This window comes from Acipenser ruthenus, chromosome 46 (assembly GCF_902713425.1).
Source record: "Acipenser ruthenus chromosome 46, fAciRut3.2 maternal haplotype, whole genome shotgun sequence".
NCBI classification, from domain to species: domain Eukaryota; kingdom Metazoa; phylum Chordata; class Actinopteri; order Acipenseriformes; family Acipenseridae; genus Acipenser; species Acipenser ruthenus.
Window position 1 is genome coordinate 2,634,095 of NC_081234.1, and position 12,995 is coordinate 2,647,089.

The following is a 12,995-nucleotide window of genomic DNA, read 5'->3' on the forward strand; positions in this document are numbered from 1 at the left end:
TCATACTGTGTTTATTATTTCGTGTCTGTAACCCGTGGTTTAAAATCTGCAGTACACATTGCTGTGTATTGCCTGGGATTATTATTTACGGTCGCCAACACAACCTGGATTACAAATAAAACAAATAAAGAATTGTCTGGACCGTGAACTTTGTTGTTTGTCATCTGTTTACACATTGCATCACCTCTACACCTGCACAATGCAAACCACTTTGCCACAATGAGAATTTAATTATTAAAGTCAAAAAATATAATGTTCTTTATGATGCCAGTGTTTGTGGTTATAAAGACAATAAAAAGAAGGATGCCACATGGCAAGAAATAGCCTATTTTCTGTTCTGAATGCCCCTTTATCTAACCAGGGGTCACAAATGGAGATTAGATAAAGGGGCATTCAGAACAGAAAATAGGAGGCACTTTTTTACACATTGAGAATTGTGAGGGTCTGGAACCAACTCCCCAGTAATGTTGTTGAAGCTGACACCCTGGGATCCTTCAAGAAGCTGCTTGATGAGATTCTGGGATCAATAACCTACTAACAACCAAACGAGCAAGATGGGTTGAATGGCCTCCTCTCGTTTGTAAACTTTCTTATGCTCTTCTTATGTTCAGAACAATTGAAAATTGATGGTATGTCTGTCTTTATTTTAGTCAAAGTGATGGGGAGCACCAACTGGTTTCGTATTTCTGTAAAATGACGCTTCTTTGTTTTAATAATGTTGAGCAATAATAATAATAAGATTAGCTATTTAATAAGCCGGTGGTATTCACCAAACTGTTTCCTTTGTTTTAGTGTCTGGTGTACCCATAGTCTATTTTTTTGTGTTTTATTTATTTTATTTTGTCTCCACAAAAGGAGCAAAAGGAGACATTCTTTTCTTTTCACAACTAGCTAAATAATTTTTTTTGTACTCGTGCTGTATTGGTGTCGTTCACTTTGCGCTCGGTGTGCATACTTTATTTTGTGAAAACCCCAATTTTCTTTCATTTATAGATTTAATTGCTTGATAATGTTTTCAGATGTATCTTTCAGGTAAATGTTGAATTGCTAAGTTTAAACAAAAATATTAAGTTACATGTATTTTTTCACAGATTTATTTGTTAGAAATGTTATCTAAATGTTGACTTGTGAAGTGTAAACAAAATATTTAAATTAATTGATTTATTTGTTGGAAACACAGTTTTAACATGTCAGCTAAATGTTCGCTCACAAAATGTTGAATGTTAGATACGCGTCTGTATTTAAGTGATTTTAAATGTTGAATGTTAGATACGCGTCTGTATTTAAGTGATTTTAAATGTTGAATGTTAGACACGCGTCTGTATTTAACTAAATGTTCGCTCACAAAGTGGTTTTAAATGTTGAATGTTAGATACGCGTCTGTATTTAACTAAATGTTCGCTCACAAAGTGATTTTAAATGTTGAATGTTAGATACACGTCTGTATTGAGCTAAATCTGGACTTTTTGGGGTTAAGGAAAAAATACACGACTTACACGAAATCGGGAAAAAAAATACCTGTTAAAATATGAAGTTAATTCTAACATTTTATGTTTAATGTGTGTGTGGGGTGGGGGCGACAAAATGTATGCTAAAAAAGGAGAGCAGCATTTATAAAGTTTGCTCACCACTGCTGTAGACCATTCTATCCTACTGAATCATCTTGAAAGCATGTATGACTGTCTGGCCTTGTCCTATCCTGGTTCAAATCTTATCTTTCTGATAGGTTTCAGTTCGTCTCTATTGGGGAGGTAAAATCGGCCTTATCGGAAGTTGTCTGTGCTGTTTCACAGGGCTTTATTCTAGGTCCCTTGCTGTTTCATTATATATGCTATCGATTATCCGCAGACACAGTGTGAGCTTCCATTGCTATGCTGATGATACCCAGTTATATTTGTCCCTAAAACCAGGAATTTCTTCTGCCTGGGTGTTATTAGCTAGTTGCCTTACAGACATCAAGCATTGGATGTCACAGAATTTTCTAATATTGAATTCAGATAAAACAGAGGTTTAGCCAGTGGGATCACAGAACGAACTAAAAGGAAATGTGGGATTACATGAGCTCGACCGTTGCAGTCTGTCATCAAAACTTAAACTAGAAATTAAGTTTGGGGGTCATCTTTAATCCTGATCTCTCATTTGAAACTCATATTAGGGAAGTTACTAAAGCATCTTTTTACCATTTGAGAAATATAGCCAATTATTTCCGTATGATGCCGAGAGACTAATGCATGCCTTTGTTTCATCTAGAATGATTATTGTAATGCACTTTTTTCTGGTGTCCCAAAACATGTGGTATACCGCTTGTAGCTTGTTCAGAATACCGCCGCTAGAATTCTGGTTGGGCTTTTTCTTGTAGAGCTCCCAAATTGAACAGCTGTCAGACCGATGTATACATTTATACAATAACACCTGTTTCTTTAAATGTCCACATACCCCTTAAGAAGAGCATTTAGAAGTGGACATTTAATGAAACAGGTGTTATTTACATATCTGACAGGTAGACAGTACCGATATGCAAGTTTTTGATACTTCGCTCCATTTCTGATTGCAAAATTAAATTTGAATTGGCATGGAATTGCCACCTTGAAGTAGAAATACACAAGTGACACAAAGGGCAGACTTGTTGTTCTAAACACTTCCGCCTCTGTGTTTTGGTGTGGGGAAATGTCTTCACACAAGGTTTGGTCAATATGATGTCATCAGGTACATACTACAGTTCAGGGGCTAATGCGTGCACATACAGGGCCAAAGCCTGTTTAGGTCTGTGCTCAAGTGTAAACGGGTGGCTCAAATGATAAGAATCTTTTAATCTGATTAACCCTAACCCAGCTCAGGTCTGAGTGTAAGTGTAAACGCACCTTTAGAAACAGTGGCCAATAACTCAGTATGTTTAAGACTGATACACTTCAAAAATATATTATAATATTTTATTAAACATGTGTGTCTTACCCTCCGCCACCAATGTAACCTTGCGTGTATCAATGCCCGGCGTTTTCTTCACTTTGCACTGGTAGGTTGCTGTGTCTCCAAGTTTCAGGTCTGTTATGGAAATAGAGGCGTCACCCAATGCTGGGTTCTTAGCCGTGAAGCTCAAACGTTTGCTGAGATCTTGGCTGCCGTAATGAAACACCTCACCCCCAGAAAAACCCAGGATCTGGAGAAGGAATCAATAATCCATAATTAATAATTATGTACTTAGAACTGTCACCCACCACTCAAAAAGCTCCATTTATAGGCACTACTGCTATTTAGATTGATTGGGTTATTGAAATAAGCACTGGGCTCTTGTTTAACAAGCTCATAGATTTTTTTAAATCATACTACATTAGAGCAGTGGCATGCGACGACTCTGCTACCCCAGTCCATTTTGTCACGGCACGCCACTGCATTAGAGTTGTCCTAAAACGGCCCCAGTGGCTTGTTCCACCAATGCTTGTTTGGTTCCTAGTAGCCCAATTGAACCCAATCAGCTGCACCTTGTATCTTGCTAGTTCTTGAAAGATCCCCAATGATTCAGCAGCAACAATGTGGCTTGGTTACATTTTCAAAAATTACCTTTGAACATCTATTCCTAAGTGTCCACTTATTTTCCACCTGTGTCCTGGTTTCTGTGCTGTTAACTATGTCAACTCCTTTTAAGATTTTAAAGACTACAATCATGTCTCCCCTAATTCTTCTTTGTTCCAGGCTGAACAGATTCAGTTCTTTCAGCCTGTCTTCATAGCTGAATCCTTTAAAACCTGGGATTAGCCTGGTTGCTCTTCGTTGGACTCTTTTGAGGTCCACACTGTCCCTTTGGTACTGTGATGAGCAGAACTGGAGTGTGGTCTCACCTGTGCATTATACAACCTCATCACTGGACTTGTAAACTACACTTTTCAGACAGAAAATAATTGTCTCAGTATTGGAGAAACATTGTAAAAACCGAAGAGGAAGGTATACAATCATATTTGAAGCTATTTCTATAAACTAATACGGTGCTCCCTCGTTATCAGATAACCCTTTATACTGCCATTACACTGGCACTTGTATTCTCTTTATAAGGCAGAACACAGATTGGTCTCCTACCTATGGCACTCAACTACAAATTTATATGTTAAGCACTGTGTAGGGTTATTAGATTACTTTTTGTGTACACACATACCAAATCACTGACTTTTCTACACCTAATGCCATAGCCAAGCATTCTGGTACATTAGTAAAACAAATAATAACCCAATAGCACTGATATATCGTACTGCAAAAGGTACAACTAATTAAAAGATCATTTGTCCAGGGAGAGATGTAGCATCACCATAGTTGTCAAATGACTGCACCATTTTATGGGGTGACATTTTTAGTTTGTATGATCTGGTTTGTATCGTGTCATCCTTTGTTTTCTGTGTTGGTTAGATCTGCAAAGCTATAAGAGTGCTCTTGATTTGTAATAGCAAGAAGATATGGGGTCAAAAGCCTAATTTTAATTAATTGAATCAAGTTTTCAGTTCATGAATCCTTTTTATAAACCATGTTTTACTGATTAATTCCCTGGATTGTTTCCCAGCAAATTTTTTACTGATTTTTTTACACAGTTTTTAGCCAATGAGTATTTTATCAGGTACTAATTATTGTGTAAATTAGTATTAGCTGATTAAAACCTGATTAGTTTTGTCCTCGAAAAAGCTAAAAAGTAGGTTTATAGTAACTGAGTGTAGGTAAATGAAAGAAAAAGCAAGAGCTTTTTTTGATCAGTGTCTTTCCTTCTCCCCTTCTTCCCCCCACCCTCTCTTCCCCCCCACCCTCTCTCCACCTCCACCCTCTCTTCCCCCCCACCCTCTCTTCCCCTCCCTCCTCTCTCTCCCCCCCACCCTCTCTTCCCCCCCACCCTCTCTTCCCCTCCACCCTCTCTTCCCCTCCTCTCTCTCACCAGCTCATCTTTCTGTGTTGTATCTGGGCTCATGATCGACCACTCAATGTCCAGCTCTCCCCTATCTGCGTCGTCAGCGATGAAAGTACATCCCAGAACTACTGTCTCGCCCCGGGCTTTGCGGACTGTCTGTGGCCCAATGGAGGTCACCTTCATTGCCACAGTCATATCTGCAGATGGGGAAACAAATACACTCAGTCAAAAATTCTCTGTCCCACTTTGAAACCCAGTGCCCTGAAGACTTTGTAACTATACCTGCATTCTCATACCCACAGAAAGAATTCACATACCCACAGCAAGTGTAATAAAGACTCTGTAACTATACATGCATTCACATACAGCAAGCATTCACATACCTACAGCAAGCATTCATATACCCTTTGCAAGTGTAATAAAGACTCTGTAAGTATACATGCATTCACATACAGCAAGCATTCACATACCTACAGCTAGTTAATAATAAAGACTTTGTAACTATACCTGCGTTCACATACCCACAGCAAGTTAGTAATAAAGACTGTAACTATAACTGCATTCACATACCCACAGCAAGTTAGTAATTAGGTAATTTAGTGACAAGACTATGGTTTCGTTTTTTTTAGAACTTAAAACAAAAATGTTAGTAAGATAAATTAATAAAAAATGAATATGCAAATGTATTTATTTATTTTTATTTCTTAGCAGACGCCCTTATCCAGGGCGATTTACAATTGTTACAAGATATCACATTATTTTTACATACAATTACCCATTTATACAGTTGGGTTTTTACTGGAGCAATCTAGGTAAAGTGCCTTGCTCAAGGGTACAGCAGCAGTGTCCCCAACCGGGGATTGAACCCACAACCCTCCGGTCAAGAGTCCACAGCCCTAACCACTACTCCACACTGCTGCCTTTAAAACATGAAGTATCTACTCCTCCGCCCTGCTTTTTGCTATATGCTATCTGAGTTTCTGTTATCATTTCCTCCCTTGTTCAAGGGCAGGGTGTGGTAAACGCACTGATATTTTTAATTGTTCTGTCATTTATCAACAATGCCCTAAATTGGTGAATGGAATGTCTGAACATGCAAAAACATGCCTGATCTCAGTCATCTGGCATGAAAACAGGTGGGGTTTTCAATCTAGTGATGCACAAACACACAGAAACATTCATCTACACACACATACAAACACTCAGAAACATTCACCTACAGACACATACAAACACACAGAAACATTCACCTACACACACACATACAAACACACAGAAACATTCACCTACACACACACATACAAACACACAGAAACATTCACCTACACACACACATACAAACACACATAATTGGTAGCACCGTACCTCAAGTATTGGGGTATCTGAACGCATCTGAATTTTCCATTATTATTATTATTATTATTTATTTCTTAGCAGACGCCCTTATCCAGGGCGACTTACAATCGTAAGCAAATACATTTCAAGTGTTACAGTACAAGTAATACAATAACAGCAAGATAAATACAATGACTTTGGTTCAAGTAAGTACAAGTGTGACAAAATACAATTCAATAATACAGCAGATAACAGTGACAGTTACATCAAGATATGATTAAATACAAAATACTACAGATTAAACACTTGGCTGATTACAGTACTCTGAATTATAGGATTAAATGCAGTAAAATAGGGGGCAGATAAGAGCAAATAAAGTGCATTTAAGGAAGGGTGATAGTGTCCCAGGGGAAAAACAGAGGAGTTTTACAGGTGCTGTCTGAAGAGGTGAGTCTTAAGGAGGCGCCGAAATGTGGTCAGGGACTGGGCGGTCCTGACATCTGTAGGAAGGTCATTCCACCACTGCGGAGCGAGGGTGGAGAAGGAGCGGGCTCTGGAGGCAGGGGAGCGTAGCGGAGGTAGAGCCAGTCTTCTAGTGCAGGCGGAGCGGAGAGGTCGAGTGGGGGTGTAGGGAGAGATGAGGGTCTGGAGGTAGCTGGGTGCAGTCTGGTCAAGGCATCTGTAGGCTAGTACAAGAGTCTTGAACTGGATGCGAGCGGTGATCGGTAGCCAGTGGAGTGAGCGGAGTAGTGGAGTTGCGTGGGAGAGCGGACGGGTGGCGGACGCAGGGAGGCCAGCCAGGAGGGAGTTGCAGTAGTCTAGGCAGGAGAGTACCAAGGCCTGGACCAGGAGCTCTGTGGCGTAGTTGGTGAAGAAGAGTCGGATTCTAAGGATGTTGCTCAGGAAGAATCGGCAAGTGCGTGCCAGAGTGGAGATGTGCTGGGAATAAGAGAGGCAGGGGTCCAGGGTGACTCCAAGGTTCTTAGTGGAGGAAGAGGGATAGAGTGTGGTAGATTCCAGAGGAACAGAGATAGAGAGATCAGAGGAGGGGGAAGAGGAGGGAAAGAAAAGGAGGTCTGATTTAGAGAGGTTGAGTTTGAGGTGATGCGAGTGCATCCAGGAGGAAAATAGCAGACAGACAGGTAGAGATACGGGAGGAGATGGTGGAGTCAGAGGTGGGGAAGGAGAGGAAAATCTGAGCATCATCAGCATAGAAATGGTATGAGAAACCATAGGATGCGATGAGGGGGCCCACGGAGCGGGTGTAGAGAGAGAACAGGAGAGGACCCAAGACTGACCCTTGGGGGACTCCAGTTAAGAGAGGGTGAGGTGTGGAGGTTGCTCCACGCCAGGTTACCTGGTAAGTGCGGTTAGTGAGGTAGGAGGAGAACCAGGCCAGAGCAGTGCCAGAGATCCCCATGTCAGTGAGAGATGATAGTAGAATAGAGTGATCAACAGCGTCAAAGGCAGCAGAGAGGTCGAGGAGAATTAGGACAGAAGAGAGAGAGGCAGCTCGGGCAGATTTAAGTGAGTTGGTGACAGACAGGAGGGCGGTTTCAGTGGAGTGAGCAGAGCGGAAACCAGATTGGAGAGGGTCGAGCAGAGAGTGGTTGGACAGGAAAGCAGAGAGCTGGCGGTGTACAGTCTGCTCGAGGGTTTTGGAGAGGAAGGGTAGGAGGGAGACAGGACGGTAGCTCTGGAGGGAGGTGGGGTCGAGGGTAGGTTTTTTGAGGAGGGGAGTGATAGAGGCTTTTTTGAAGGCAGAGGGAAAGAGACCAGAAAGTAGAGAGGTGTTGAGAAGGGAGGAGATGAATTAATAGTAATAATCTTTATTTTTAATATAGAGCCTTTCACAATAAAATTGTCACAAAGCACATCACATGAATAAAAAAGATTGACAAATATTAATTAATAAAATAATGCATGAAAAGCAATAAAAACAAAATAAACACATATAACAGTAAAACAAGCCAGATAATGAAAGGAACATCTTTTAGCATAAAAATGCTACTTTATAAAAGTGTGTTTTAATCTTTTTTTTAAAGTAGTGACCCTTGGTGCTGCCCTTATAGAGCTAGTCAGATCATTCCAGAGTTATGGGTCCCTATAACTGAATGCTCTCCCACCTCTTTTTTTTTTTATTTGTGGGACAGTAAGCAGCTTGGGATTCTGGTATTAAAAGCCATTTAGCTGTACAAGCTAAAAGCACCACCTTAAAATCTATCCTGAATCAGACCGGAAGCCAGTGCTGAGATTCTAGCACAGGAGTAATGTGATCTCATCTCTTAGTCCCGGTTAAAATTCTAGCTGCAGCATTTTGTATAAGTTGCAGTTGAAATATAACATGGCCAGTACCAGAGAATAGGGCATTACAATAATCATATCAATCTCCCAGTATCTGAGTGGGAAAAATACTTATCAATTTGGTGATATTTCTTAGATGATAAAAATAAATGTTAGTGATATTCCTGATGTGTGTCTCAAAAGAAAGATTTGGGTCAAAGATCACACCCACATTTCTGATTGTGTCTGCAAGTTCATAAGAGAAGCCACCAAGGCGTAAATCAGACATATTACTTTGTTGCTTCCGAGATCCCAGAATCATCACTCCTGTTTTATCTGAGTTCAGCATTAAAAAGTTTTCAAGCATCCATTTTTTTATGTCAGCAAGACAGGTGCTCAAAATATTTACAGCCGAGGTGTCACCCTGTTTCAGGGATAAATATAGCTGTGTATCATCAGCGTAACAATGGAAATTAACCCCATAGCTATGCAGAATATTGCCCAGAGGCAGCATATACAAAGAAAGCAGAGTTAAAAGAATTGAGCCCTGTGGGACCCCACCCCGCAACCTTTGACAAAAAATAGGTCTCCTCCTCTATTGTAACAAATTGCAACCTGTTCAAAACCAAGACAGAACACAACCTGATAGTCCTTCCAGATTTTCAAGGCGATCAATTAAAACAGAATGATCAAGTGTCAAATGCAGCACTTAAATCTAATAGTATAAGAACCAAAGGTGTGTCCGTATCAGAGGATAACAACACATCATTAACTCAAATAAGTGCTGTCTCAGTGCTATGACAAGGCCAAAACCCAGACTGAAATTTCTCATATTATAATAATAATAATCTTTATTTATAGAGCGCCTTTCATGCCGCAAGATTCAAGGCACTTCACACAGGTTAAAATAGAACAACAATTACAAAGACAAATATTATAAAGGCACCAACTAACAAAAGGAAAAATTAGCTGACCGCAATGCATGCTGAGGCCGATAGGGAGACAATAACTCTGACAAGTAATCTGGTGCCATTCCATTTAGTGCTTTAAACGTAATGTGGCGGATTAAGATTTATTGGGGCCCTAGGCACAAAGAAAATTGGAGGTCCCCACACCCTATTAAAAACATGAATGTATCAAATGCATTAATAAATAGACCCATTAAATGTTTACACATTGCATTAATAATGAAGCAAATCAAATCACAGCATGCAATGTGTAACTATTCAATTTTGCCACACAAAAGTCCCGCATAAAAGATTAATTCTCAAACTGAACGCAGTAGGGATTCAAGGAAAAGCGTGCACATGGATCATTTAGCCATATGATCTGTCGATCTTGAAGAGAACAGTAAATAAACAAAAATGTACAAAAATCAAATACCTGTTTTGGCCAACAGGTGGTAATAATTTACCCATAAGGTCTATATCACTTGCAATGCCTGAAGTGGGGCAGACTCCACTTTTATTATAACACACACTGGTATGAGTAAACGTGCAGCCCTCTTGGTTTACATTCCTCTTTTCCTCATTCCACTAGATACAGATTCAGGTTTATCTAGCTGAAGCAAAGTCTCAGTCCTCTAGCCTTGAAGGACTTACTGAGCAAGCCGGTTCAACTGGTGAGCTGAAACAAAGGGTGGGAGGGAGACAGACAGAGAGTGCACACCCAGTTACTGAGAGAGCAACACACATACACACACTCTAGACTCCACACCCTGTTACAGGGAACTGATTCCAACTGACACATATTATGAAATACAGCCGGTTTGCCTATATGGTAGGAGAATATGGGATCCCACCATAACTCATGAGAAATGGACGCTAATACATCAAGTTGAAAAACCTAATAAAAACACCAGAAACAGAATGCAACAGGATACTAAATATAGACTTCAATCTGGTTGCAAAAAATGAACATTAAAAATCAATTTTAATCAAATCAGTTTATATTCTGCACATCTTGCTCATTTGGTTGTTAGTAGCTTATTGATCCCAGAATCTCATCAAGCAGCTTCTTGAAGGATCCCAGGGTGTCAGCTTCAACAACATTACATCATGAAAATGGCCAACAAGATGCTTGGATATATTGTGAAAAGTGTTGAATTTAAATCAAAGGAAGTAATGTTAAAACTTTACAATGCATTAGTAAGACCTCATCTAGAATACTGTGTTCAGTTCTGGTCACCTCGCTACAAAAAGCATATTGCTGCTCTAGAAAGAGTGCAAAGAAGAGCGACTAGAATATTTGAAAGGCATGTCATATGCAGACAGGCTAAAATAATTGAATCTATTCAGTCTTGAACAAAGAAGACCACACAGCAATCTGATTCAAGCATTCAAAATTCTAAAAGGTATTGACAATGTCGACCCAGGGGACTTTTTTGACCTGAAAAAAGAAACAAGGACCAGGGGTCACAAATGGAGATTAGATAAAGGGGCATTCAGAACAGAAAAAGGAGGCACTTTTTTACACAGATAATTGTGAGGGTCAAGATGGCAGCAAGATGGGCCAAATGGCCTCCTCTCGTCTGTAACCTTTCTTATGTTCTTATGTTCTTAACATAAGAACACTTATGAATGAGAGGAGGCCATTTGGACCATCTGAGCTTGCCCAGTTGGTTCCTAGTAACTGATTGATCTCAGAATTTTGTCAAGTTGGATCTTAAAGGATCCATGTGATTCTGCCTCAACAACATGACTAGATAGCCCATTCCATACAGTCACTACTCTGTGTGAAGAAGTGTCTCTTTCCATCTGTTCTATGTCTGTCTCCACTTCATTTCCACCTGTGTTTCTTACCTGTGCTCAGGTAGATTGCAGAGAGCACCATCAATAACTTTCTAAAGCACACACCAGGCTTCCTCCAACACAACACGTCCATTCCTGCTGCAATCCTGCAGGAAACAGAGACAAGCACAGTTTATAGATCTATAAATACATATTTACACATAAATAAAAACATAGAAATTATCAGAAATAGTAAATACTGTATATGTGAGTGTGACAGAAATATAATGATTTCTGGTTGTAAATCTCCTTCCCAACCTGAGAGGGCGCTAAGTGACAAAAGGGGTCATGCATGATAGCATAAAGGGGCCGGAGAATCGTAACTCTTTTCCTTCGTTTTTGGTTTCGAAATAGACCCGGAAGGACCCGTGCACTGTGTATTAAGAGTATTGTGAGTGTTTGTTTTGTTTGTCTTGTCTATAATTGTTACCTGTGTGTTTATAGGTGGCTAACACGTTCCGGAGCTGTCGCTAAGAGCCAGCACTGAACCTGGAACAGCACTGCACTATTTAAACTGTATCACCCACCACGAGCACTACAGCACGCACCCAGGACTGGTGACCGTGGTTGTATATTGTGGGAGAGCTACTGTGTTTATTGTTTAGGGCTGCAATCCCTGTTACTGTTCTCCGTGTTTTACACATCGCTGTTTTACACACCAGAGTTTATTATTTGGTCACCAGACCTGGATTATAACAAAAATAAAATAATTATTTTCCATACCGGATTACAAATCTCTGTTTATTCCTGCACTGCATCACCTCTGCACCTGTTCATAATCAGCAACCACTTTGCCACAGTGAATTAGGGAGAAAATACTACTGTTTAGTTTTTGATCATTCCCAAAAGTAGACAAATCTAAATCTAAAACAAAATGGCCAAAATGGTTTAATAGATCAATTAAAAAAAATATTGAGCGAAAAAAGGCACTTTACAGAGCATTTAAAAGGGACCAAAAACAAAGTACACAGAAAGAGTACTTGGAACTGCAAACACAAGTCAAAAAGGAAGTTAGAAAGGCCAAGAGAGAGACAGAAATCAATATTGCTAAGGGGGCTAAAACCAATTCCAAAATGTTTTTCCAATATTATAACAGCAAGAGAACATTCAAAGAGGAGGTTAAATGTCTAAGAGACACAAATGGCAAAATCACAGATGAAGAAAAAAAATAGCAAATATATTAAATGATTACTTTTCACAGGTTTTTACAAAGGAGGACACGGACAACATGCCCGACATGTCGACCTGTTCCTATCCAATTTTAAATAACTTTAGCATAACAGAGGCAGAAGTGTTAAAGGGACTAGGAGCTCTTAAAATAAACAAATCCCCTGGGCCAGATGAGATCCTCCCAATAGTACTCAAAGAAATGAAAGAAGTTATTTACAAACCGCTAACCAAGATCATGCAACAGTCTCTTGACACAGGGGTTGTACCGACAAACTGGAAAATAGCAAACGTAATACCGATCCACAAAAAGGGAGACAAAACCAAACCAGGTAACTACAGACCAATAAGCCTGACTTCTATTATATGTAAACTTATGGAAACTATAATAAGATCTAAAATGGAAAATTACCTATATGGTAACAATATCCTGGGAGACAGCCAGCATGGTTTTATGAAAGGGAGATCGTGTCTAACTAACCTACTTGACTTTTTTGAGGGTGCAACATTGAAAATGGATAACTGCAAAGCATACGACA

The 12,995-nt window shown here is 39.8% G+C and overlaps 1 protein-coding gene across 3 annotated transcripts in view; it reads right to left on the reverse strand.

The window, feature by feature from the left end:
* Nucleotides 1-12,995, reverse strand: part of vsig8b (V-set and immunoglobulin domain containing 8b) — a 54,060-nt gene that overhangs the window by 25,392 nt on the left and 15,673 nt on the right. For 2 of the 3 annotated variants that reach the window (XM_059013642.1, XM_059013643.1), the window contains 3 exons: nucleotides 11,302-11,396; nucleotides 4,910-5,079; nucleotides 2,953-3,157 (listed from right to left, as the gene is read on the reverse strand). In XM_059013642.1, the coding sequence (XP_058869625.1) occupies nucleotides 2,953-3,157; nucleotides 4,910-5,079; nucleotides 11,302-11,383 (457 nt within the window). In that variant the 5' untranslated portion in view covers nucleotides 11,384-11,396. Of the gene's footprint in view, nucleotides 1-2,952; nucleotides 3,158-4,909; nucleotides 5,080-5,389; nucleotides 5,567-11,301; nucleotides 11,397-12,995 lie in introns of those variants that run through there. The other variant, XM_034919649.2, reaches the window with a different exon arrangement.